Source organism: Salmo trutta, chromosome 29 (assembly GCF_901001165.1).
Source record: "Salmo trutta chromosome 29, fSalTru1.1, whole genome shotgun sequence".
Lineage (NCBI taxonomy): Eukaryota > Metazoa > Chordata > Actinopteri > Salmoniformes > Salmonidae > Salmo > Salmo trutta.
Genome location: NC_042985.1, coordinates 26,877,280 through 26,900,686, shown reverse-complemented (window position 1 = coordinate 26,900,686; position 23,407 = coordinate 26,877,280). Strand labels below are relative to the sequence as shown.

General features: G+C 46.9%; 1 protein-coding gene across 6 annotated transcripts in view; it reads right to left on the bottom strand.

Moving 5' to 3' along the window:
• LOC115167261 (zinc finger homeobox protein 3-like) overlaps window positions 1-23,407 on the bottom strand; it is a 172,505-nt gene that overhangs the window by 79,658 nt on the left and 69,440 nt on the right. For 3 of the 6 annotated variants that reach the window (XM_029721498.1, XM_029721500.1, XM_029721503.1), the window contains 2 exons: window positions 23,254-23,280; window positions 19,009-19,511 (listed from right to left, as the gene is read on the bottom strand). In XM_029721498.1, coding sequence (XP_029577358.1) covers window positions 19,009-19,511; window positions 23,254-23,280 — 530 coding nt within the window. The remainder of the gene's footprint in view (window positions 1-19,008; window positions 19,512-23,253; window positions 23,281-23,407) is intronic. The other 3 variants (XM_029721501.1, XM_029721502.1, XM_029721499.1) reach the window with 2 other exon arrangements.

Here is a 23,407-nt window from a genome sequence, read left to right as displayed (position 1 = left end):
TCCTAGTCGCCCCCGCTCAGATCCGCTGCGACCCCTTTGTGACTGGGACAGACGACAGATGCGTCACCAGACCCAGTGCTGCACCCCTGGGGTCGAACTGGACCTCTCATCAGCACCACACTGTCTGTCACAGTGTCACCAAGATGGCTGCCCTTCCTTTTCTCTACCAACCTCTCTAGCTACCGTGACCCAGATGAAGCCCCTAGATGAGCCAGTGTATCTTGTCAGAGGAGAGGAGGAGAGGGGAAAAGATAGAGGAAGAGAGGTGTCCATAGGGCTGGGCTGTAACTCTGACCCTATACTTTAGCCTCTGGGCTTGGTGGTGTCATTAGTTTCTCTCCTCCTGTTCCACCCAGCCTGGCTGGCTGAGATGAGAGATGCTGACGTAACGGGAGGAGCGATACAGAATACAATCTCCTCTAGGCTTGTATTATCTAGCTTTCACTTCTGGCATTCCCAGTTTGGCTGTGTAAATATTTCATTACCACATAATTGGTTGCTGCTTCGGGCTATGCAATAAGGCATTGAGAGTGTAATGCTGTGTGTTTTCTCTCATTACTTTCCTGTTCTTCTTTATATAAAATTCACTATGAAGTAGTTGGAGTGTGGGTTTGAAACCTCTATAGGGGAAGTGTTTCACTCGCTCTGCCTTGCCCTAGCCTGCCCCTCTTCAGTGTCCTACCCTAGCTACCTCTCTACACTGGCGAGCTAATTAAGACACCAATGATGAGACTGAGCCAGAGTCAATATTTAACCCAGTCTTAAGGGGACATCTTTCATTAGCAGCAGCGAGCTGACAAAAGGAGCAACAAGGCCGTCGAGTGGTCCTCTTCCTAAAATGCAAGTGAATGAATGGGGCGGAGCAGTTAGATAAGGTGCTAGTGTAAAGAGGAAGGCTTGGACTGTGATGTTATGTGTGGAGGTTGAAGAACCCTGTCGGTGGAGTGAAACTACTGTTGAGAGTTCTTCTACCAGCTCCGTACACCCACCAACTGGTCCATGCCAACACCTACTATGAGGCCGATAGAACTTCATCCCTGCACCTCTTCTACACATCACAGTCCAAGACTTCCTCCTTAGCACTTTACCTAACTACTTTGAGATAGAACCCAATAATAGCTAAGATAAGCATACAACCCTCAAATAGGGTGTTAAAAACACTATAGGTTGTTACCACCTGTACGCGTCTTCATACAATAAAATGTAATTATTTTCCTAATCACCTGATACTCATTCAATGTTCATATAATGAGTCCTGTTCTCTTTCAGTAGAGACACCATCTGATGAAAAAAGCATGCCCTGAAGCCTTAGTTCTTCTGCCCTCCCAACCAGACATGAATTTGAAATGAGTTCTTCCTAAGACCCCCAGCAGCCTCTAACCCATGCCCAACGGGAGTGTGTGCACTTGTGTTTAAAAGTGGTGCTCTGTGAAGGTCTAACCCCTCTATCCCATAATATCATCGACTACACCAGGGACCTGCTAACACAAAAAGCCATTCTGGCTTTATAGGGTCATTCTGCCCAGGCTGCTCATTAGACATGGAAAAAAACATAACCTCACTTTCCATAAAAAGACAAACAAAGTGCTCATTGATCAGGGTGATCAATGGAGGATCAATAACCTAAACCCTCATCATTCCCAGCACAGCATAATTACAGCTGAGATATGGTGGTCATCACAAAACTCCAACACAGCCTGGTCTAATTGGAGGCAGCCTACTGTTTAGTCACGCTGGCAGAAGCTTTTCCAGAGCAGAGCAGCCTAGTGCTGAAAGACCTCTGCCGGCCTGGCTGGGCATTGGAGCTTCCCAAAATAACCACAGCGAGCTCATGCCATTAGCCCCAGTGTCATCACGGAGGTCATTGGAGATGGCTGCCCATTAAATGTTCGGGATATTTAACACAGGACACAGCAACCTTCTGCTCCCCAACGCACAGGAAAGCTTTGTATCCCTTATAATGTAAATTCCTCGCGTAGGTTGTAAGATCGCATTAAACCACTTTTTATATGACAACTTGTGACCTCCCTTGTTGTTGACCTCCCTTGTTGTTGACCTCCCTTGTTGTTGACCTCCCTTGTTGTTGACCTCCCTTGTTGTTTTCCACTCCGGTGACTGTGGCGAGGAGAGACGCTAGAGGAGCAGGCACAGCTAAGCGGTGAGCTCAACGTACTGCTCAGGCATCAGGCAGGCTGGCATCACAGTCCTGCTGCCCTGTTCATCCATACACCCTGCTTACTGGTGCACAAAGTCACAAACTATACCTCAAAGGCTACCACTTTCTCCCCTTCCTGTTTATTGATTAGGTAAACCTCTTGTTCAGTTATTGTGCAGTAAATCAAGCATGGTGAGCACTAATCTCAACCCCGGGAGGAAAGTGTTAAAGATAAAACCTGCTGAAAAGCGCATAATTAAGGAGCCGTGTTCAGCCATGAGTGAGGACATACTCCTCCTCCATCTCAGCTTTCTGCCCTGTTCCTGCTTTACCCCGTTCCTCTCTGCTGTGCTGTTGCCTCTGCCTGCCTGTCTTCCTGCCTCTCTGCCTGACTGACTGCATGACCGTGCAACCAGAGACTGGAGGGAGTAGGCTTGGCAGAGGAGCCACAGGAAGGAAGTATATACAGTTTCTAACCACCTCTCCCTATCCCTTTCTCTGTCTCTCCCTCCCACTATTCTCCACCAAAGCGCCGGGGGCGCCATACTTGTAAAGTAACCACAGCCCTTTGAGTGCCTCTTGTATTTACAAACAGAGGTATGTCGGAATCAAAGGAATTACATGACATAACACAAACAGTCGGCGGATTGAGAATTTATAGCGTGGATATGGCGTGTGTGGGGCTGCACCCAGGAATTCTGCGTTGTTGGATTAAGCGACACTCAGTAAGATAACTGAATTTACCTAGAGGAGAGAGCAGGGCAAGAGTCCACTGCAACAGCACTCCGCCCTTTTCCCAGACAGACATGCAGGCAGACAGTCTGCTCCAGGTGGAGAGAGCAATCACTTTTCCATCAACTTCCTGGTTCGGTTGTTTCTCCTCCCTTTCTCTCTCTCTCCCGCCTCTCTCACTGGCTCTTTTAATGAAAGCGTATCTATTGGTCTATGCCTCCATGAGGTCTCTACAATATGTTTCTGCCGTAGTTAAATCTGAGGTTTTTCCTCGTCTGGTTAGATCTAAAAGCCCCTTTCCCTCTCCCTTTCTCCCTTTCCCTCTTCCCCCAGCACTTCCCCTCTGTTGCCATTCTGCCCAATCTCACCTCAGTTTTTATTTCTCCCTCATCAGCAGGGGACTAAAAATAAATGATAAATGGAACATGATATTTTAAAGTCTTATCTCTTATCTGTTCTTATAAAGGAATAATAGGCTAGTTAATCCTGCAGATCTCAGATTGATTAATCAGCACATGCAGACAATCAAATAAATGATTAATATTCGCCAGACCTGCGGTCGGACAGTTACCCTGAAACCATCAGTAATAATTCAGTAACCCTTCCCAGACCATGGGCTGGCTCGTCTGACTCACTCTGCCTCACTCAGCCTCACTCAGCTTCAGCCCTGTGATGTTCCAGCAGGGCTTTGAACTCAACTCTCACCATGCTGGAGTCAGACACACTGGGGAGAAGCTGTCTGCTTTCCATTCTCTCTCACACACACACGCACGCACGCGCATACTGTTCACACACGCACACACCCCTATGCAGAACGGAGAACACTGGCCTACCTGGGCAGACCCTGCAATACCCTCAATTTTCTGCATAAATACAAGGCGTAACTATAATATAATATTCACTCACGGGCTCTGTCCTCCATGTCCACAGCAGCGCTGCTGTGATTTTCCTATCAAACAGGTCCTCACTTGGAGGTTTCCACTAAAAGAATTGGTTCCTCCAGTTTGAACTGTTGGTAGTAAACAGTTATACAACCAAACACACACATACAGTATAAAACCCTCTCACGTCATAGTAGCTGCTATAATACACAGACAAAGCCCAGTGGGTAAAGAACATGGGCAGAGCTATTCTGTCTGTGAGTGAGTGTTCACACATGAGAGAGACAGAGAGCGATAGAGGGTGGCAGGTAGCCTAGTGGTTAGAGCGAAAGGTTGCTGGATCGAATCCCTGAGCTGACAAGGTAAAAATCTGTCGTTCTGCCCATGAACAAAGCAGTTAAGCCACTGTTCCCCGGTAGGCCTAGCTAAATAAAAAAGAGAGAGGCTGGCTATGTGTTATGTAAGGGATAAGGTGAGGTGTGCAGTGTCACCATGTTCCCTGGGAGCCAGGGGGGCAGATGTCCTCAGACAGACAGGCTGTTTAGCATGAAGCCTAGCCCCATCACCACCACTGTCACCCTGCCTGGCTGCCTGGGCACATGTCCTGGTGATGGATCCCCTGTTTATTCAGCTATTTTTAGGACAAAGGGGGGAATCTCCGTTGAGAAAGACTTTCTTTCTCTCCCATTACCCACCCTGCTCTCCCTCCCACAGAGGTCAACTAGCAGGCGTCCTCACGGCCCTCCCTGCATCTGCCAGTCTCTGCTGTTATTTATCTGGGAGAGGGCCGGGGTCAGCAGAGAGAGAGAGAGAGCGGTGCCTCTCCTCTCATACCCCCATACTCCCTCACTCCCAGGGGGGCTGAGTCAGACCAGGGCCAGAGAGGTAAACACTGTCTGTAGGTGTGGAATGTCTGCCCTACTCCACACTGCTCCCTGGCCAGTGGGTCTAGGGGGTGTTGCTGTGTATGATACTGCGGATCTCAGTCTCTCTCTCTATCTCTGTCCAGGCTTGGACCCATAAAGCTGCCCCACAACAGAGCTGACCCTGAACCCCCTCCCCTTTCCCCCCACCCCTCCTCTCTCTTCTGGAGATGGCATGGCCTTTGTGTTGGCTGACCAGCTGGCTGGCTGAACCAGCCTGTGCAGCTGTCTACTCCCCTCTTCTGTAGGACACACTGACTCCTCTTGTTAAACTGCTCTATTACACGACAGCATTTCATTTACTGGCTACAGACATTTACAAAATATCAAACTTCCCACTGAACTCAGACAGAGTTTACAGGCTGAGTGAAGGAGAGTGCTAGCAATAGCACACACCTATAGCCTTTTAGCAGTGTGAGCAGCTCGCAGTCTAGCGCTGTGAGACCTAGAGTCATAGCAGGGGCAACACCAAGCTTTAAACTGCACGGGGCCACTCAATAGTCCTGCCAATATGGCGTGTGATATATGGCTTTGTCTTTAATAGGTATAAGCATGGTGTGTTGTAGGGCAGTGTCGTGAAAAGCCCTGGTTTTATATAACCGTTAGAGTTCACTTTGATCTTGTCTCTTGCTCCGCTGTTTATAAATCAGCCGCACAAATATTTATGAGCAGGACGAGGAAAATGGCTAGTCTGGTTTGTATCTCGCCCTCCCTCTTTCCCTCCCTCCCTCTCATTCTCTCTCTCTCTCTCTCGCTCTCCCTCCCAGGCTGATGTGTCGATGAGGCCACCACAGAGGAAGAGCGAGGGCATAGGCCCCGAGCCACATTCATCATGCCTGATGCCTGCCCTGGATCTGGCTATTGTGTGGTCAGAGGGAAGACCACTCAAATGGGAGCGAGAAAGTGATACGAGGAAATAAATTAGAAAGAACATTAGATATTCGGGCTACTTTGAAATCTTAAGAGTACTGACGTAGGTAAGCAAAAATAACAATAACAGTGCAAAACACTGAATGAGTGCATTATGTGTACTCCTATTAAAGATAGTGTGTGCATGCATCTGTCCCTAGTGCAGCTCCAGTTCATTTGTAGCATGGCTCAATACATTTCTAAAGCCATGTTCAATATGCATTGCCTTTCCCTTACTTTCAGCTCACCTATCAGTTGGTGCCTGCAGCACACACAATGGGACGGGCCCTGGGCTCCTGGATCCATAGACTTTAATTGCTCCCCCCAGCCCTGACCTCTGCTCCCGATCACTCCCTGATACACAGCATCTCTATTAAGCTGGGAAGTAGGTAAATATTCTTCTAATGACCCTTAGTCCTAACGACACCATTGGAAATGGAGGGAAAAAAATCAATCCCCCCCTTTTTTCCTCTTTTGTCCTTGGCTGACTATTAGTTTTCCCTTTTTATCTGATGTCGGGCTCCAAAAATGTTGAGGGAAACGGATGAGTGGTGGAGTGTCTGCGCTCACTTAGACATGGTGGCAGAGTTCCTTTGGGGTGATTTTTAGATAGAGAGAACGCAGGATTGTGTTTTAAATTGAAAATATCTTAAGCAGCGTGACTGTTCTTCAGACAACATAGACAACAGAGCCAAGGCAAAGAGACAACCTTTGTCTTACGTGGAAGGTAACGATCTTTAGATCATTTCAAAGGTAACGCTTAGACAGAGAACAAGGGAGAGGAGAGAGAGGCGGGGAAAGGAGTGCACTTTCCTCTGATGAGTAGCATAACCTCCACATTTCAGACTGGTCTAACCAACAAGGCAGTATGAGGGAAGTTTGTTATGTGACTGAATGTGTGTTTGTATACAGTAAGTGCTTATATGTGTGAGTCTATGAGTGTGTGTGTGTGTGTGTGTGTGGGGGGGGGGGGGGGGGGGGGGGGGGGGGGGGGGGTGATGGTAGTGGTGGACTGGCTTGTCGATCGATACAGTGATTGGCAGTTAATGGCTTTTCCTGTTGTGCCTTCGTAACCCCGGCCTGAAGGCTGTTGCCTCTGATCAGAGATGGCAGATGGCGTTTGATTTTTGTATATAAACCCCTGACTTTGCGGAGATGGCTTCATCATGTTTAATGATTTAAAAGTTAAGTTGAATACGGGGAATACTCTGTTGCTGGGGCTCTTCTTTGAAAGGCACTAAACACCTCTCCAGATGTACAGGCAGGGCGACTCTCACACCAAACTGCACGATTTACAGGTAGTAATCTACAGTAATCTATCCCTAGAATTTACTGGTATATCCTCCAAATGAACTTCAAAACTCAGACATGCCATATTTCCATTGTCATTTACTCTACATGTGTAATATGCTGTGTATATAAGTGGCCTCTGAGGCCATGCAGCCTACAGTATATATAATATCAGCTAATGGTGTTACAGCCCACTCTACCAACACACATAAAATGACCAATCAAAGAATGCCAATGATCAAAAGTGATTCTAGAGGGATGTCACAAATTGTTCCAACCTGTTCTTTGTCAGTGAGTCCACCATGATGGAGCAAACTGAAAATGAGGCCAGAAATAGCCGGAAATTGAGGAAAATTGAATGATAAGCCCCATTTGGAGTGAAAGAGACGAGCTGTGTTAAAACCCACTCTCCGGCAGGAAATCACTGTACAGACAGCAGGTCCTGAGAACGATCAGATTTTTTGAGGGTTGTTTCATGTACTGAGGGATTTGTAATAATTTGTCTCGTCACTCCTAGAATCCCGACTTTATTCAATTTGATATTCTGTTTTGATCCCATAAACTCCAGTCATTTTGACATTTCATATTTTCTAAAGTTCAAAGGTGCCTACTGCAGCACTATGAAATGGAAGAACTGAGAAGAAACCCTGTCAGATTTGTCTAATAGAGAATAAAAAGGGGCTACATTTATTTTTCATAAAGAAGGAAAAACATGAATGTAGAGAGAGAGGTTCCTGTTCCCAGCCATTCAGGAACAAAGGCCGTTCCTGCAGGGACCATGGAGGCCAGTAACTGGATCCTGACATAAAGGAGGGGGATATTAGCTGGCAATATGGGGGGAATCATCTCCAACACAGACCGGTGCTCTCATAACTCATCTGTGAAATGATGTTGGGAAGAGTAGTCTGGAGACACAGGAGGTGCATCAGAAGAACAGTGGAGAGAACAAAAGCAGGGATTGTGTTCGTGGAGATCTGGGCCCTTTGGGACACGCCACTGCAGGAACTAATATATACTACTCTCCCGTGCAACATAAACAAATATTTAATAAAGCCTGGTTCATATAACTCATTAAACTAGACTCTCCGTTCAGTTGCTTAAATTAATATATTGATGATTTTGAATAATAATTTGCAAACCAGATTTAGCAATCGACTCTCATGGCACGTAAACGTACTGGCTCCAAGAGACCCCGTTTATACAGTAGCACAGAGTCCTTATGGTTCTAATTACTCCAACAAGACCATTCCAACCGTACAAGCATAAATTAAGGACATTCCTAAGTAGTGACAGAGATGCGCCATTTGAAAGAAGGATCCACGTTTGAATCATTCAGCGGGCCCTAATTTTAGGTCTGGTGTTGATTGAATGTGGTGGCGTTATAAAGTGGGGTTTGTGGGCCTGGCATGGTGACTGGCGAGGAAGGAGATGAGGAATAGTTCTCAGTGATTTGGAAGCGGTCCTGGGATCTGGGAGGCTGTGGTGAAGACTTCCTCTGCTGTCTGTATTTCTGATCTGTGCTCACAGGGAACAGAGAGAGAGAGGACAGCACAGCTCCGTAAATCACCCAGCGATTGAAAAGTGCTTTATAAAACACAAATGTGTGAAACCGCTTATTTTGAACAAAGGTCCAATCCCTCTCTATCGCACTTTCACCAGCTGTGACTAGTAAAAAAAAAACTCACCTCAGAAGGTTTGACCCCTAAGTTTGCCACATAAACGAAAAAGGGTGAGGTGGGGGTGACTGATGATGATGGCAAGGGGGTGGGGCTTATACAGAGTGAGGGACAATCGTTTCTACAGTGTTCTTTATTCCAGGCATCAGTTTGTTATGAGGGAATGTGAAGGCTATAAACTAGCACTGTCCTAGAGAAGTTGATCTCTCTCTCTCTCTCTCTCTCTCTCTCTAAGTAGAGCACAGGTGGAAACAGAGACACCAGGAGGAAACGATAACATTTGGGAAAATTCACTGTATTCTAATTGAATCTTTTTATTTCCTCTTACTGTTTTCTGTCTGAGAAAGTCTCTGATTGGCCCCTGTGCTGCCCCCTCCCCTTCCCACCGCTGTCTCCTAAATCAATACTCAGTCATTTCCATATAGGAATTCAAACAGATTTTATTTTCCTTCTTAAAAATCTCCTCTCTCCTTTCTATCCCTCCTTTTATACAAGAATAAAGGGCATGATGAGAAAACAAGGTGTGAAATGATTTTTCCCAGAGTGCCCCAATAAAAACCATATGACACCCTGGGCTGCACTGCTTAATTACAAAGGGATGAAATCTTTCGTCTACATCTGGAGAAAACATTGCCCCCATAACACTGACAGATTTACAGCTCCCAGTCCTAACGCTGGAGTCCAGAACACAGCAATTAGGCCAAACATACTTGGATGGACAGTCATCGCCATGGGGGAGGGTGGGGTTGACTTTTTATCCCCACACTATGGAGCTAAGGCCTTGAGGATCTCCAGGTTAGGAGTTCAAATCTCCCCAGGAATTGTGTTTGGGCTACGGGGTTGGCTCGGTGAGTTACCATCTTTAAAGAAAAAATGCCCATAGAGAGAATTGTTTAACGTTAGACTAGTTCTGAATATTAGAGGGACACTTTGGGATTTTGGCAATAAAACCTTTATCTACTGCCCCAGAGTAAGATGAACTCATGGATAAAATGTTTACGTCTCTGCATCCAGTACGAAGGAAGTTAGAGATAGTTTCGAGAGCCAATACTAACTAGCGTTAGCGCAATGACTGGAAGTCTATGGTATATACTAGCATGCTAGCAGTTAAAGTAGACTTCCAGTCATTGCACTAATGCTATTTAGCATTTGTGCTAACACTAGTTAGCAACTTCCTTTAAACTGCGTGCAAAATCCTGAAGCATCCCTTTAATATAGCAAATAAAATGCATACCACCAGCATTAGACTTAACCCATCAAATACCCATTTAAACTCACTAGTGGGGCGTTACAAGGTAATGGGAGTGAAATTCAAACAGCTAGGTCTACATTTCCATTGCACTCCTGTTATTTATCTGTCCCCAGACTCTCCTCGGCAGCCCAAACCTAAACAGACAGGGGTCCCTGTGTGCTCATCCTGATGACTGAGATCCCCCCTCTCCCTACTCCCCCTCACCCCCCTGCCCGCCCCACAAACCCACTGAATAGAGAGGCGAGTGGAGCAGTTTTGTGGCCCTGACCACTCACAGGCTGTTAATCTGGTCGCTAAGCCACTGATGTATTGATGGCAGTGAGCCGGTAAGCCAGCCTGCCTCTCTCTCCATCCCCTCAGCTTAGGAGCCACACAGATCCAGAGGAGCTCCGGTCCAGGCCTCATCAAGGCAGCGTTTACCTGCCCATCGACTGCACTTACTCTCCTGGTCGTCCTGGCTACGGACTGGGCAGCCAGATGGCCCCAGGAGAGACCGGAGAGGAGAGGCCACAATAGACAGAGAGACACCAGCCACCTGGCCTGTCATTTCACTGCACTTTGACTTGCAAATACGTGCAAAGTTAACACCAAATTATAGAGCCTGCTGATAAAATGTGGCTCTTATCTGGTCGTTTGAAGACAAGGAAGGGGATGCAATCTCCCTGTTATCTCTGGGATGGGAAATGGCGTTGGGGGGGTGGGCTGAGGGGGGCCAGAGATAGGACTTTGGCTGATACGTCTGTAATATCATCTTTACAAGATTGAGGCTGGCAGTGGCAGGGTAAAACACTGATTAGATGATAGAGAGGGAGACCCTCTGGTCAGGCTTGGCACAGGAAGTTGATTCTGTAAGATGTAACTGCGCTCTCAATAATTCCTCCTCTCATCAAGTTGAAAAGTACAGCTCTCAGTCTTACGGTTGGTCCATCACAGGGAGTAGAGGAGAAACGCAGCATTTGAAAAGTTAGATTTGTTTGCTCTATTTTTATGGTGAGACCCTGTGTTTATCCTTTATAAGCTGTTTTATGAAACCCTATTGAGTGAATAAATTAACTAGAGCATAAACAACAAATGTCTTGCTCCAAAGTGAAGAGTGAGCAACTATAAAGAGAGAGAAGACTAAGGGAAGAATAGAGAAAGAGAGGAGGGAGGACTATGAGGAGGAGTGGCGGTGTTGGGGAGTGCAGAAATAGGATTTGGCTAGGGAGAATATTTAGTTTTCCAGCCTGGTTGGATTAAAGATATTTAACCTTAAGCAGAGGCCCATACAAGACCACCCACTGGCCTACAATCTGTATTGGTTTGTTTTGTGGGTGACGGGTACTTGACTTGTTTATTAATTTTCAGGAGACAAAGAATGGAGAGCAATGGAAGGGGGGAGGAGAGAAACAGACTGGAAAAAAGGAAAAAGAATGAGACAGAGGGAGATTGAAAGAGAGAGGGATGTGGGTGTGTTGGTGTGTGATAGGGGTGTGATAGGGGTGTCAGTAAGTCCTGTTTGTAGGTGGAAGGGAGGGAGGAGGGGGGAGGGTTAGACCTGTAGATCTAGGTCCTACACTGACAACACCAAACATACCTCCTAAAACTCTACTAACTCCCCCTCTAGTATACACTGACAACACCAAACATACCTCCTAAAACTCTACTAACTCCCCATCTAGTATACACTGACAACACCAAACATACCTCCTAAAACTCTACTAACTCCCCCTCTAGTATACACTGACAACACCAAACATACCTCCTAAAACTCTACTAACTCCCCCTCTAGTATACACTGACAACACCAGACATACCTCCTAAAACTCTACTAACTCCCCCTCTAGTATACACTGACAACACCAAACATACCTCCTAAAACTCTACTAACTCCCCCTCTAGTATACACTGACAACACCAAACATACCTCCTAAAACTCTACTAACTCCCCCTCTAGTATACACTGAGCACTGAGCTGCTCTAGTACTCCTCTCCCTGAGTCCTCCCCTAACCCTCCCCTTCAGCCACCAATCTGCTGATCAGGCAACAGATAATAGGATCAACGGCTTCCTTGCACACCGGCAGGAGTGTGCTCAGTTGCTCTTGTCCGGCTGCCCAAAGAAAAAAACTAAAGTCAAAACAAACAACCATTAACACAATAACCAAGTTACTCCAACTCCCAACTGAACCAGAAACATAACATTTCCCCCCCCCGGCCCTCCCCCCTCTGGCCCTCCCTCTGTGGGCCTGCTGAGATATGACGCAGTGCTGGACACGTCCCTATCTCTAACCAGACACACAGTGAGGAGGAAGGGAGTACAGGCCAGGGCCCATTTAGCCATTCTATTAGTCAATCTAGGTAAACAGCTTGTGAAAAAGGCTCAAATAAAGCTGGGCCTACCCTGCTTGAGCGTCTCTCTCTCCCCCCCTCTCTCTCTCTCTGTGCTGGCCCTCGAAACACCCACGGAGGGGCAGATGCACTCCCAATCAGCAGCAGCAGTGCAGCAGCTGGGCCACGGGTCAGCGCATGGCCTTCTCCGAGGTGGGAGCTGGAGGACTTGTGAAATTCCAACACACTGCCAAACACTGAGTCCTGAACCCTCCCTCTCTGATACCACACCCCTCATAGCCTGACTGACAGCGACTACAGCCAATCATAGACTGATCCTCTGAGCTCTATTCCTCAGAGAGAGCACTGTGGTCCCACCCACCCTCTGGAGTGATTGGGTCCTGTTTAGGCAATGCAGCCCAGAGTTCACCACCCTGCAGGCAGGCTATAGACACAGGGAGGTGGGAAGGGGAAGGGGATTCTGGATCATTGCTGTGTTGACTGAGGGAGTGTAAGGAGGCCCCACACACAATTTAAACACTTCCTCAGCTTTACATTACGCCGGCTACCACCCACTTGTACTGAGCTACACAATATCATATGACCTGCACTATGTACTAACGAATGTGATCTGTACAGCCGCGTGTAGCTATTCCCCCTAGCCTCTGTAAAGGTGATTGCTGTAAAGGGGGAGCGTGTGTGTGTGTGTGTGTGTGTGTGTGTGTATAGGGGAATGGGCTGTCTCCCAGGATGTGCAGCGAGCGCTTTATTAGAGCAGTAGTACCAGTAAATCCGAGCTCTTCCTGGAACCACTGCAACCTTTCCCACTGAGCACTATTACTGAACAATCACAGGCCAGCCATGATAATTAGCAGAGTATCTCTGTCTAAACGAGCCTCTCTCCGTCTCCCTCCCCTCTCCCCCCCTCGCTCTCGCTCGCTCTCTGTCTGTCTGTCTCCCCCCTCCCCTCCTCTAACGGCTGTCTGGTGGTGGTGGTGAGTGTCTGTCTGTCTCCTGATGGGGCTGAGGTTGGGCTGATCGGCTGGCAGATGAAAGGGCCATGACGGATCGGATCCCAACAGCGATTAAATGCTCCCCCGTGACTTTAACTCCAAATTACTCTCTCCACTTTTATTTGATAATAAAAAACAATCCTTTCTGGAGTGAAACCATTACTTATTCGTTACGATGATGATGGTTTCGTCTCTCCTCTGATGGCCAGGAGGATTTGGAATCAATCCTGATAATTATGATCATTAATGGGGCAGGTCAGTGTGCAGTCTGGGGCAGAGGAGCAGAGTGCTTGTGCTGAGTAGGATCCTCACTGAAACACCTTAATGCATTTCCATGTAGCAGCTAATCCCTTCATTTACATTACACACATTTTGCTCCTATTATGCTTTTCAGACATGTTCTTTCCTAACCGCTCAGTTACCCAGTTGGATCGCGCTGGAGGGGAAAATAAGGAGAGGAGAGGCGTCCAAGATACAGATGCTTTGCGCTGGTTAGTGGGCCGGGCTTGGGTCCCAGTCAGCACCGCGTTAGTCTAGCAGCTAAGACTTGAGAACATGTGATCTGTTCTGAAGTCCTGTTTTCAGGTGTAAAGGAGGCAGTCGCCGTACACAGTCTGTGTATGTGTGTGTGTGTGTGTGTGTGTGTGTCTATGGGAGAGTTTGAACAGTTGTGTGTGTGTCTATGGGAGAGTTTGTACAGTTGTATGTGTGTTTATGGGAGAGTTTGTACAGTTGTGTGTTTAATAGAGCGGGGCCAGGACAGAGGGAGGGGTGTCGGGGCTTTCTTGGTTAAAGATTCCCCATGTGATAGTGACGGCACTTTCTTCCTCTCTTTCCGCAGCCAAGCGGCATCTGGAGTGGATTTTGTGCGAGCAGACACCGAGGAACATGATTACATTCAGCTAACTGCGCTCTAAACTGATTATGCATGTGCCAAGCTAATGGACTACATTTGCAAGGGGAAAAATAACATCCAATCAATCTCAATTACCGCAGATCGCACCGGCCCCCGAGACAAGGAAGGTAGCCAGCTAGCCCTCCATGCTCCTCCCCTTTCCCCAAACTCCAGCCTGGAAGCAGAGGCCTGGCCGGCCCAGGCTCCACCCATCCTGTGTGGGCAGAAGCAGAGTGAGGCAGAGTACAGCAGCTCAGGCCTGGGACTGGGAGGGAGCTGGCCTGCTCCCAGCCTCCTCTCCCCTCCACTCTTACGCGTCCTACAGACAAGCACCTGAGGCCTACTGGGAACGTTTAATAAACCTGTGTGAGTCTCTGTCAGAGACGTTTGGAGGGATGTGTTACTACAACTACCATAAGGTAACTGTGAATAACTGTAAATCAGGAGTAGAAGTTGGATTTCTCCAGGCCAGAGTGTCTCTAGGGAGAGTAGGGGAGCTGAAGCTTCCAATAAAAGAGAGCTTAACTTTGGGGTGACCTGCATATTGTAGTGTAGGGCCATCTGCTTGCGCTTATGGGTGACCATCATGACATCACTACCGCCACTACAAAGCCGACAGTGAGTGGGGAGACGTGAAGGGAAGGTGAAAGTTCATTTAAGAGCAGAGGGGTGTGTCAACTGCAGCCAAAGTGGGGCTCCAGATTGAGTGTCTCCAAACCCAGCACAAGGGAGTCAGAAAGAGGCTGCAGCATCACCCCCACTGCGTGGTGGTCCGTGCGGTGAGGACGCCTCGCTCAAGTTTTCCGTGGGCTTTCAGAACATTCCAATACGTGGGGTGGTGGGGGGGGGGGGGGGGGTATTTTTAGAAAGCCCTAATATGGGCCACATACCACAGACTCTCAAATTATCCCATCCAGCTTAGCCCTCAGTTTAAACCTTCCTTTTTAATTCCAGTAATTACAGGCTCCAATTTATACGGAGCTGTGGACACAAAGGGCCTGTTTAATGCAAACCAGTTTTGATTTGGGTGAAGTGTCCCAAGGATCTCCCACATCTTACAGCCTGTTTATGCTGACTTGAAGATTTATTTTCTCCCCAAAAAGGTTAAAAAAATGCTGCTATTTGCATCATATTTCTTTTGGGAGGAATAAATGATTTTTATGTTTTTCCTTTCTTCATCCTTGCATAATCTGCCAGGCTGAGGCTGTGGCTGAGGCGGTGGCTGAGCTCAAGGGCCTGCTGTGCTGTGGGGTTCTGCGTGCCTGGCTGGTTGTCATTCACTCTACTCTACAAGCACTGGAAATCCAACATGTCATAAAGGTTGTGACATTGTCAAGAGGGGAGCCAACCCGTGCTGCAGTGATCTAGGCCTCAGAACCATTTACTTATCATCCACTAATCACATTTGTGGGTTGTGAAATGCAGTAATAATTCTTGTCAAGTTGTGAACATATTTTTTCGCCACTACACATGTCTGGAGTGATGGGAGCTGCCTGTTTTGTGAGGGCCAGCAGGGCTCTGTGTTCCGTGGGTGAGAGCTCAGGTCATTCCTGGGCAGATACTTCCCTTTCTCTGGAGATCAATTGGCTTTAAGAAGTATGGAGCCATCTTAAGAGGCTTAAGTGGTGGAAAACGATCATGCTAGATTGTGTTGTACAGTGGCTTGCGAAATTATTCACCCCTTTGGCACTTTTCCTATTTTGTTGTTTTACAACCTGGAATTAAAATGTTTTTTGGGGGTTTGTATCATTTGATTTACACAACATGCCTACCACTTAGAAGATGCAAATTATTTTTTACTGTGAAACAAACAAGAAATAAGACAAAAAAACTGAAACCTAGAGCGTGCATAACTATTCACCTCCCCAAAGTCAATACTTTGTAGAGCCACCTTTTGCAGCAATTACAGCTGCAAGTCTCTTGGGGTATGTCTCTATAAGCTTGGCACATCTAGCCACTGGGATTTTTGCCCATTCTTCAAGGCAAAACTGCTCCAGCTCCTTCAAGTTGGATGGGTTCCGCTGGTGTACAGCAATCTTTAAGTCATACCACAGATTCTCAATTGGATTGAGGTCCGGGCTTTGACTAGGCCATTCAGAGACATTTAAATGTTTCCCCTTGAACCACTCGAGTGTTGCTTTAGCAGTATGCTTAGGGTCATTGTCCTGCTGGAAGGTGAACCTCCGTCCCAGTCTCAAATCTCTGGAAGACAAACAGGTTTCCCTCAAGAATTTCCCTGTATTTAGCGCCATCCATCATTCCTTCAATTCCCAGTCCCTGCCGATGAAAAACATCCCCACAGCTTGATGCTGCCATCACAACGCTTCACTGTGGGAATGGTGTTCTCGGGGTGATGAGAGGTGTTGGGTTTTCCTTGATGGCCAAAAAACTCAATTTTAGTCTCATCTGACCAGAGAACCTTATTTCATATGTTTGGGGAGTCTCCCACATGCCTTTTGGCGAACACCAAATGTGTTTGCTTCTTTTTTTCTTTAAGCAATGGCTTTTTTCTGGCCACTCTTCCATAAAACCCAGCTCTGTGGAGTGTATGGCTTAAAGTGGTCCTATGGACAGATACACCAATCTCCGCTGTGGAGCTTTGCAGCTCCTTCAGGTTTATCTTTAATGATTAATGCCCTCCTTGCTTGGTCTGTGAGTTTTGGTGGGCGGCCCTCTCTTGGCAGGTTTGTTGTGGTGCCATATTCTTTCAATTTTTTAGTAATGGATTTAAATGGTGCTCCGTGGGATGTTCAAAGTTTCGCATATTTTTTTATAACCCAACCCTGAACTGTAGTTCTCCACAACTTTGTCCTTTACCTGTTTGGAGAGCTCCTTGGTCTTCATGATGCCGCTTGCTTGGTGGTGCCCCTTGCTTTGTGGTGTTGCAGACTCTGGAGCCTTTCAGAACAGGTGTATATATACTGAGATCGTGTGACAGATCATGTGACACTTAGATTGCACACAGGTGGACTTTATTTAACTAATTATGTGACTTCTGAAGGTAATTGGTTGCACCAGATCTTATTTAAGGGATTCAAAGAAAAGGGGGTGAATACATATGCATGCACCACTTTTCCGTTTTTTTTCATTATGAAAGTTTTTAAACAAGTTCGTTTTTTTATTTCACTTCACCAATTAGGACTATATTGTGTATGTCCATTACATGAAATCCAAATAAAAAGCTATTTAAATTACAGGTTGTAATGCAACAAAATAGGACAAACCCCAAGGGGGATGAATACTTTTGCAAGGCACTGTACATATTTAATCCTCCCCAGTCGTATTACCATATACAGTATGTCAACTTTCTACAGTAAAGCAAAGTTAGGGAAGGAAAAAAACGGTCTGTTCCTTTCACCATTTTGGCACATGATAAGTGGAAGGCAGACAGACAATGTAATATAAACTCTTCACTCTCCTTTCAGACAAAACATTATTTTCCACCTTAGGTGTGAGTGCAGGATGTCAGGGCCCATCTATTTCGGTCAAATGTGAGACAGTGCCACTGGCATGTGGGCAGAGTGCCCCGTCTGTCTCAGTGGCACAGAGAACACCCAGGGTTACCCCAGCCCTGCCCAGTGAGGATGAACCCAGCCTGGGGCACTAGGAGGCCCCTCTCAGCCTCTCTGCCTCCACAGGCCAGGCCCAGCGTGTCCTACAGATTGTGTTACATATTTTAATCAGTGTGGTATTTGTAAATATCCTGGCTACGTGTCTGGGCATGAGTGGTGGAGACACCGCTCCAGTTCTGATCCACTATAACCCTGCTCTCTGTCTCTCTCCAGGCCCAGAGGCTGCTGGGACGGCGGCCGGGCCCCTACCCTACCTTGACCGAGAGTCAACACGGCCTGCTCCCTCCGGCCCTCCTAATGGTCGACCTGGGAGCAGAGCCTCACACCTCCCCTAAGTGTTGAAAAAACATTTGTCTCCGTTACTGTAGGATCTCTCACTACAAAGGCCTTGCAGACAGGAAACCTGCAATAAAAACATCAGCGGATCCCCGGAACCATTCATAAAGCAGGGGCCTTTCAATAGGGCCAGAGAGACAGGCGTTTGGAGAGGGTTTTCAAATGGTCTATTCTACCCTAGCTTTTTAATGTGATTAAAAACAAATGGTCTATTCTACCCTAGCTTTTTAATGTGATTAAAAACACAATAATGTCTCCTCCTTTTTCACCCTCCTATATTACACTGTTTGAAAAGAGCAGTTATACTGCAAAAAGACAGAAAATAAGAGTTAAGCTCGTATTAAACCAACAGAATATATTGTTTGTTTTGCACATTTACTTTCCAATAGTCTAACACTTGAGAATGGAGCAGAGTCTTTGTGTAAATAAAGGCCCAGTGTGTTTGGGGACAGAGCAGTGTGATGAGCTACAGTTGTGTGGGTGTGTGAATGCGTGGGTGAACGGTATGTGTTAGCCGTCTATGTAGCCATGCCAGGTTGGGTTAAACACAGAGTAGCCCTAGCCTAGCCGCAGACACACAGGATAGGTGCCTAAGTGGAATCAGGCCTGTTAGATTTATGGCCATTTGTTCAGAGAGTGTTCATCCATTGGCTATTATGGAATGATTAGAGGAGAAGGTGAAGCTCCAAGTCCAGCGGAAATCAATACGGCTGTCGAGAACGATTCTGCCTTTCCTGCTCCGAGGAGTATTAACACCAAACCTCTGTCTCCTCACACTTCTTCATCCCTCTTCTAGTGATTTCACCCCTTATCCTCCTTACCCGGATCCACCTGCCATGTTCTAGCCCCCCCACTCCTCTCTATGGGCCCTGTGAACAGAAGGGTTAGACAACAGGGCCATCATTCATGACTGGTGGAAGAGGCAGCGGAGCAGAATCCAGGGACCTGCAGTGGAGTACCGTGGAGGAATGTAACGTTAGGAAGGAAGAAGAGAAGAGGGAGGAACGGTGGAAGGGGAGAATGGTAGGGTGAAAGGAGGGATGAGAGGTGAAGGTGAGGCACGTACCTTGTACAGCTTGAGGCTGGCCTCGTGGCGGGAGTTGATGGTATGCATGCGTAGCTTCTCCAGGCTGTTAGTGTAGTAGTCGCAGGCGTTGCACTTCAGGTGCACCGGGTTGCCGATGGCCACGCACTTCAAGCGCCACTCGTTGCCCTTGCCCCCCTCCTTGATGTGGGCCACCAGCTGGTACTTCTGCACATGCTTGTCGGTTTTGCAGTGCAGCTGGAAGTTGGCCTTCAGCTGTGTGGTGTAACGGCACAGCTTGCACTGGTGCGAATCGCCCACCACGGTGCGCCACTCCTCCTCGGGCAGGCTGCGCTCGGCACCCATGTGCATGCCCAGCACGTCCAGGTTGTCGGTGGTGAAGCGGTTGCACACGGCACACTGGAACAGCTTGAGGGAGGGGTCACTGGTCTGCGACAAGCTCTCCCCCAAGGTCATCAGCTCCTCAGACACCAACTGACCACCAACGCCGCCCAGCCGCACGTCCATGGGGATCTCCCCACCTACTGAGCACCGGGGACGGAAATAGAGAAAGAGGGAGAGGAGGGAAGAGAGAGAGAAATTGTGTGTGTGTGAGAGAGAGAGAGAGAGAGAGAGAGAGAGAGAGAGAGAAAGTTCTTAGTTGGTTACACACAAATGGTCAGTTGGTATTTTCAAATTTCACAAGCTCTGAATTCTAAGTACAGCTTTCAGGGATTATTCCTATCTAGCCATCACTCTATTTCACTTTGTGTTACATGTACTTTTCTGGACATCAGGAGTTATTTAGAGTTTCTTAGAGGGGATGGAGGCATGGGGTTTTCCAAAGGGGCTCTCAGTTCTTTGAGCCTCCCTCAGCATGGAAAATGTCCTAGGAAAAGTGAAAGGTGTACGGTTCAACTTTCAACAAAGAGCCATGTTTGTCTCTGCAGTCAAAGTGGATTTGCTCTCTAGTTCCAATACCCCTCTGAGGATAATGTGCATGTGTGTATTTATGTACCTAATTTGATTAAATCAAGATTATCCTTCCTTTGAGCAGAGAGAAAGAAAGTCTGGACTTTTTCTCCGGGTGCAGAAACGTTGCACCGCCAGAGTAAGGATTTACACGTAGTCCTGTTTGGACTGGTGCACTTTCACGGCCCGGCACTAAATCAACTCTAGAGGCCGTGAGCTCCGCAGAAAAAGAAAGTTATTCTATCATTACAAGAGAACTAAAGAGTTCCCAAGCATACATTACTGTAAATCAAATCCAGTGCCCTTGTTCACAGAATAATAATACAAAAAATCCACTTTTCTCTTTGGATTCTCCTGCCTCTTTCGACTTCGCATAGCTGCTAAATCGATACAGACACCTACCAGATTAATCCTACTCGGTACTGAGCGAAGGGGGGGGAAGTAAAAAAACAACGCACGCATCCAGATCCAACAATAGAAACAACCATATCTAGTCTGAAGAGGGGGAAGTAAAAAAACAACGCACGCATCCAGATCCAACAACAGAAACAACCATATCTACAGTCTGAAGAGGGGGAAGTAAAAAAACAACGCACGCATCCAGATCCAACAACAGAAACAACCATATCTACAGTCTGAAGAGGAGGAGGGAAAAAACAACGCACGCATCCAGATCCAACAACAGAAACAACCATATCTACAGTCTGAAGAGGGGGAAGTAAAAAAACAACGCACGCATCCAGATCCAACAACAGAAACAACCATATCTACAGTCTGAAGAGGAGGAGGGAAAAAACGAAAAGGCGGTAAAAATGAGGTAAGAGTGGCTGGGGAGTTTTTTGCTCGCTGATCTTTAATCTATCACTGCCCAGACTGAGCGCACTGGCTGACCCCGCCTGGCTTTACACTAAATTAATTCCAGCAGCCTCTTTTTATTTATTGCTGCAGTATGCAGCATGCAGCCTGCTCTCGGACTTTTCTCCATTACCTGAGTTTTTATAGCCGGGAGAGGGAGACCTGTGTGAAGCCCTCTGAAATCACTCACAGATCCACCTCTCCAGCCAGGGCCCCCCTTCTCTCTTTCCCTCTCTCAGTCCCCTCACTAGTTACTACCCCTATCTCTTCCTCTCCTTTCCTCATCTTTATTCTCTCATTCCTGTGTGGCTCTCACACTCTTTTCCACTGTAGACTCCATGCTCCGACACAGACCCAGTGATTACCTCTGCCTTCACGGCTGTGTGAGAAAAGGTTCAGTCTGCGGTCCCTACATGTGTTTTAGATGTAAGCAGGCCTCTGTTAAATATAACCTAGAATATTTTGACTGAAACGTTGTCAGTCCGTATCAATGTTTAGGGAAAGGAAGGCAGGACGCTGTGGAAATATTTTCACTTTCAAAAAACATTAAAAGGCTTGAGATAAACACACATCATTGGGAAATCTTGGAAACTCTAGTCTTTGACATAAGCAGAGTCCAAGCCCAGGCTGTAAATATATTAACGTGTCTCTACAGGGCTTGGTGGAACTTCCAAAAGATTAGTGGTGGACCAGCTTTGCTAGATTTTCAGAGAGCTCTACCTAGATGCTGCAGCATTCAGGCAATATATTGAACAACAAAGTAGAGCACACAATAGCTAAGGCCCCCCCTCTCTCTCCCCATCTCTCTCCACCCCCCCCCCCCCCCCCCCAGTATCTGCAGCAGCTCAGTCCTGGGGATAAGGATTACCAAGAGGGTGAGATCATGTGAGGTCAGGATTTGTCATCTCCCTCTCTGTCTAACAATATCCTCAAAAGTCAGAAATACACAGTGGAAAAGAGGACTAAAGGGAGGGAGGTACAGACGGATACTATCTGTCCTTGAGCTGCACAGGCAGAGTTATGACGGGCAGAGTTGTGTGTGTGTGTGTGATGGAGTGTATCAGTGTGTACAGTCAATCAAAATGTGTGTGGCTCGGGATGACACTGTGGTCGTTTTAGGGCTGAGAGTAATGCCTCGTCATTGCCTCCCTGTAACATGCTTATTAAACGTTCCCTCACAGGAAAATGAACCAGATGGCAAGAGAGGGGATAAAAAATTAGTCACAGCAATCAATTCTTGTTCGTGTCTTTGAACCGGCGACAGTTGGAGACAAGTCTGTACAAACTGTGGGGTTGTAACTGGCACGCCAAACACTCAGCTATGCCGCTGAATTACCCATACTGGGCCCTCTACTCCTCCCTTCTTTGACCAAGATAAAATTTATAGCTGCAATTACAACGTTGGGGGAAAAAAGAGAGCTCCAGTGGCGGAGTTCAGTGGCAGTTTGGAAATAATGACATGAAAACGCTGATGTTCAGAGGAGCGGAGGCCTGGAGGACATGGGTAAACAAGAGGAAGGCTCACTGGGCTGCTCTCTCTCTATCTCTCTATCTCTCCCTCCCTCGCTCACACCGCCTATTGTGAGGAAAACAAGGTATCACAGGGGGACTTTCCCAGTCAGTGTGACCCAGATAGAGTGACATAGACTGGAAATGTAAACTAAACTCCTAGGTTTGTAATGAAGTGAAGTGTGGATGTGTGAGTTTGGGGGGCATATTTGAGGCTATATAGGAGCTTTCAGAGAAGTTCTACCTACACCGCTTAATAACTGATGGAGACAAAAAAGCTCTCATAACTCTAATGGCTGGGTCGTTTTTTAACCAGGGTTCGCTTTCTCTAAAATCAACACAAAAAGTCCCTGACCGAAGCTCCACCGATAGCATCACTAGCCTTAAAGGTCCACTCTTCTCAGCCGAGCCTGAGTGAAACACTATCCTAATACCAAGGCCACAGTCTGCAGTGTATCCTCTCTTTTACTGGGAAGATATCGATTCAGCTCCAACTAGACAGAACATGGCATGGAAGTCATGGTGCCTGGCACATTGGTGAGAGAGAAACTGCCATATGGTAACAACTAACAAGAGGTCTTTTACACTAAGACAGAAAGGGATTGTTGTGAGTTAGGTCCACCCTCTAGAAATATTGTGTTTTATACATTCACCTCCCCCCTTTCATCTTTATCTCTCAATGGGGCTCTTTGCTTGGAAAAAGGGCGAATGATGTTAAGTTCAGTAGGGCAGGTGTACCTTCGGGCAACAGAAACAGAAAGAAAAAGAGAGCTGCCAACATGAAAGATAGGATTGTGTGTATACAGTATGTGTGAGAGTGAGGGAGGGAGGGCTATGTGTTCCCTGGTTAACCCTTTGCCTGCATGTTGGTTCAGAGAAAAGGCTGCTCGGCTGTTTCTCATGGGGATAACTAAACTATAAATCATTGAATGTAAATATAAAATTACTTACCATTCATGCATTCATTTACTGGCCACGCTACACACATTCAGTAAATAAATGAACACAATTAGCCTATGTCTAAATGGGTTAAAAAGTGAAGCTTTTTTTTTAATCAAAGTTGAATCTTCCATTTAGTCACATACTGTTTATAACTGTGTTTCAT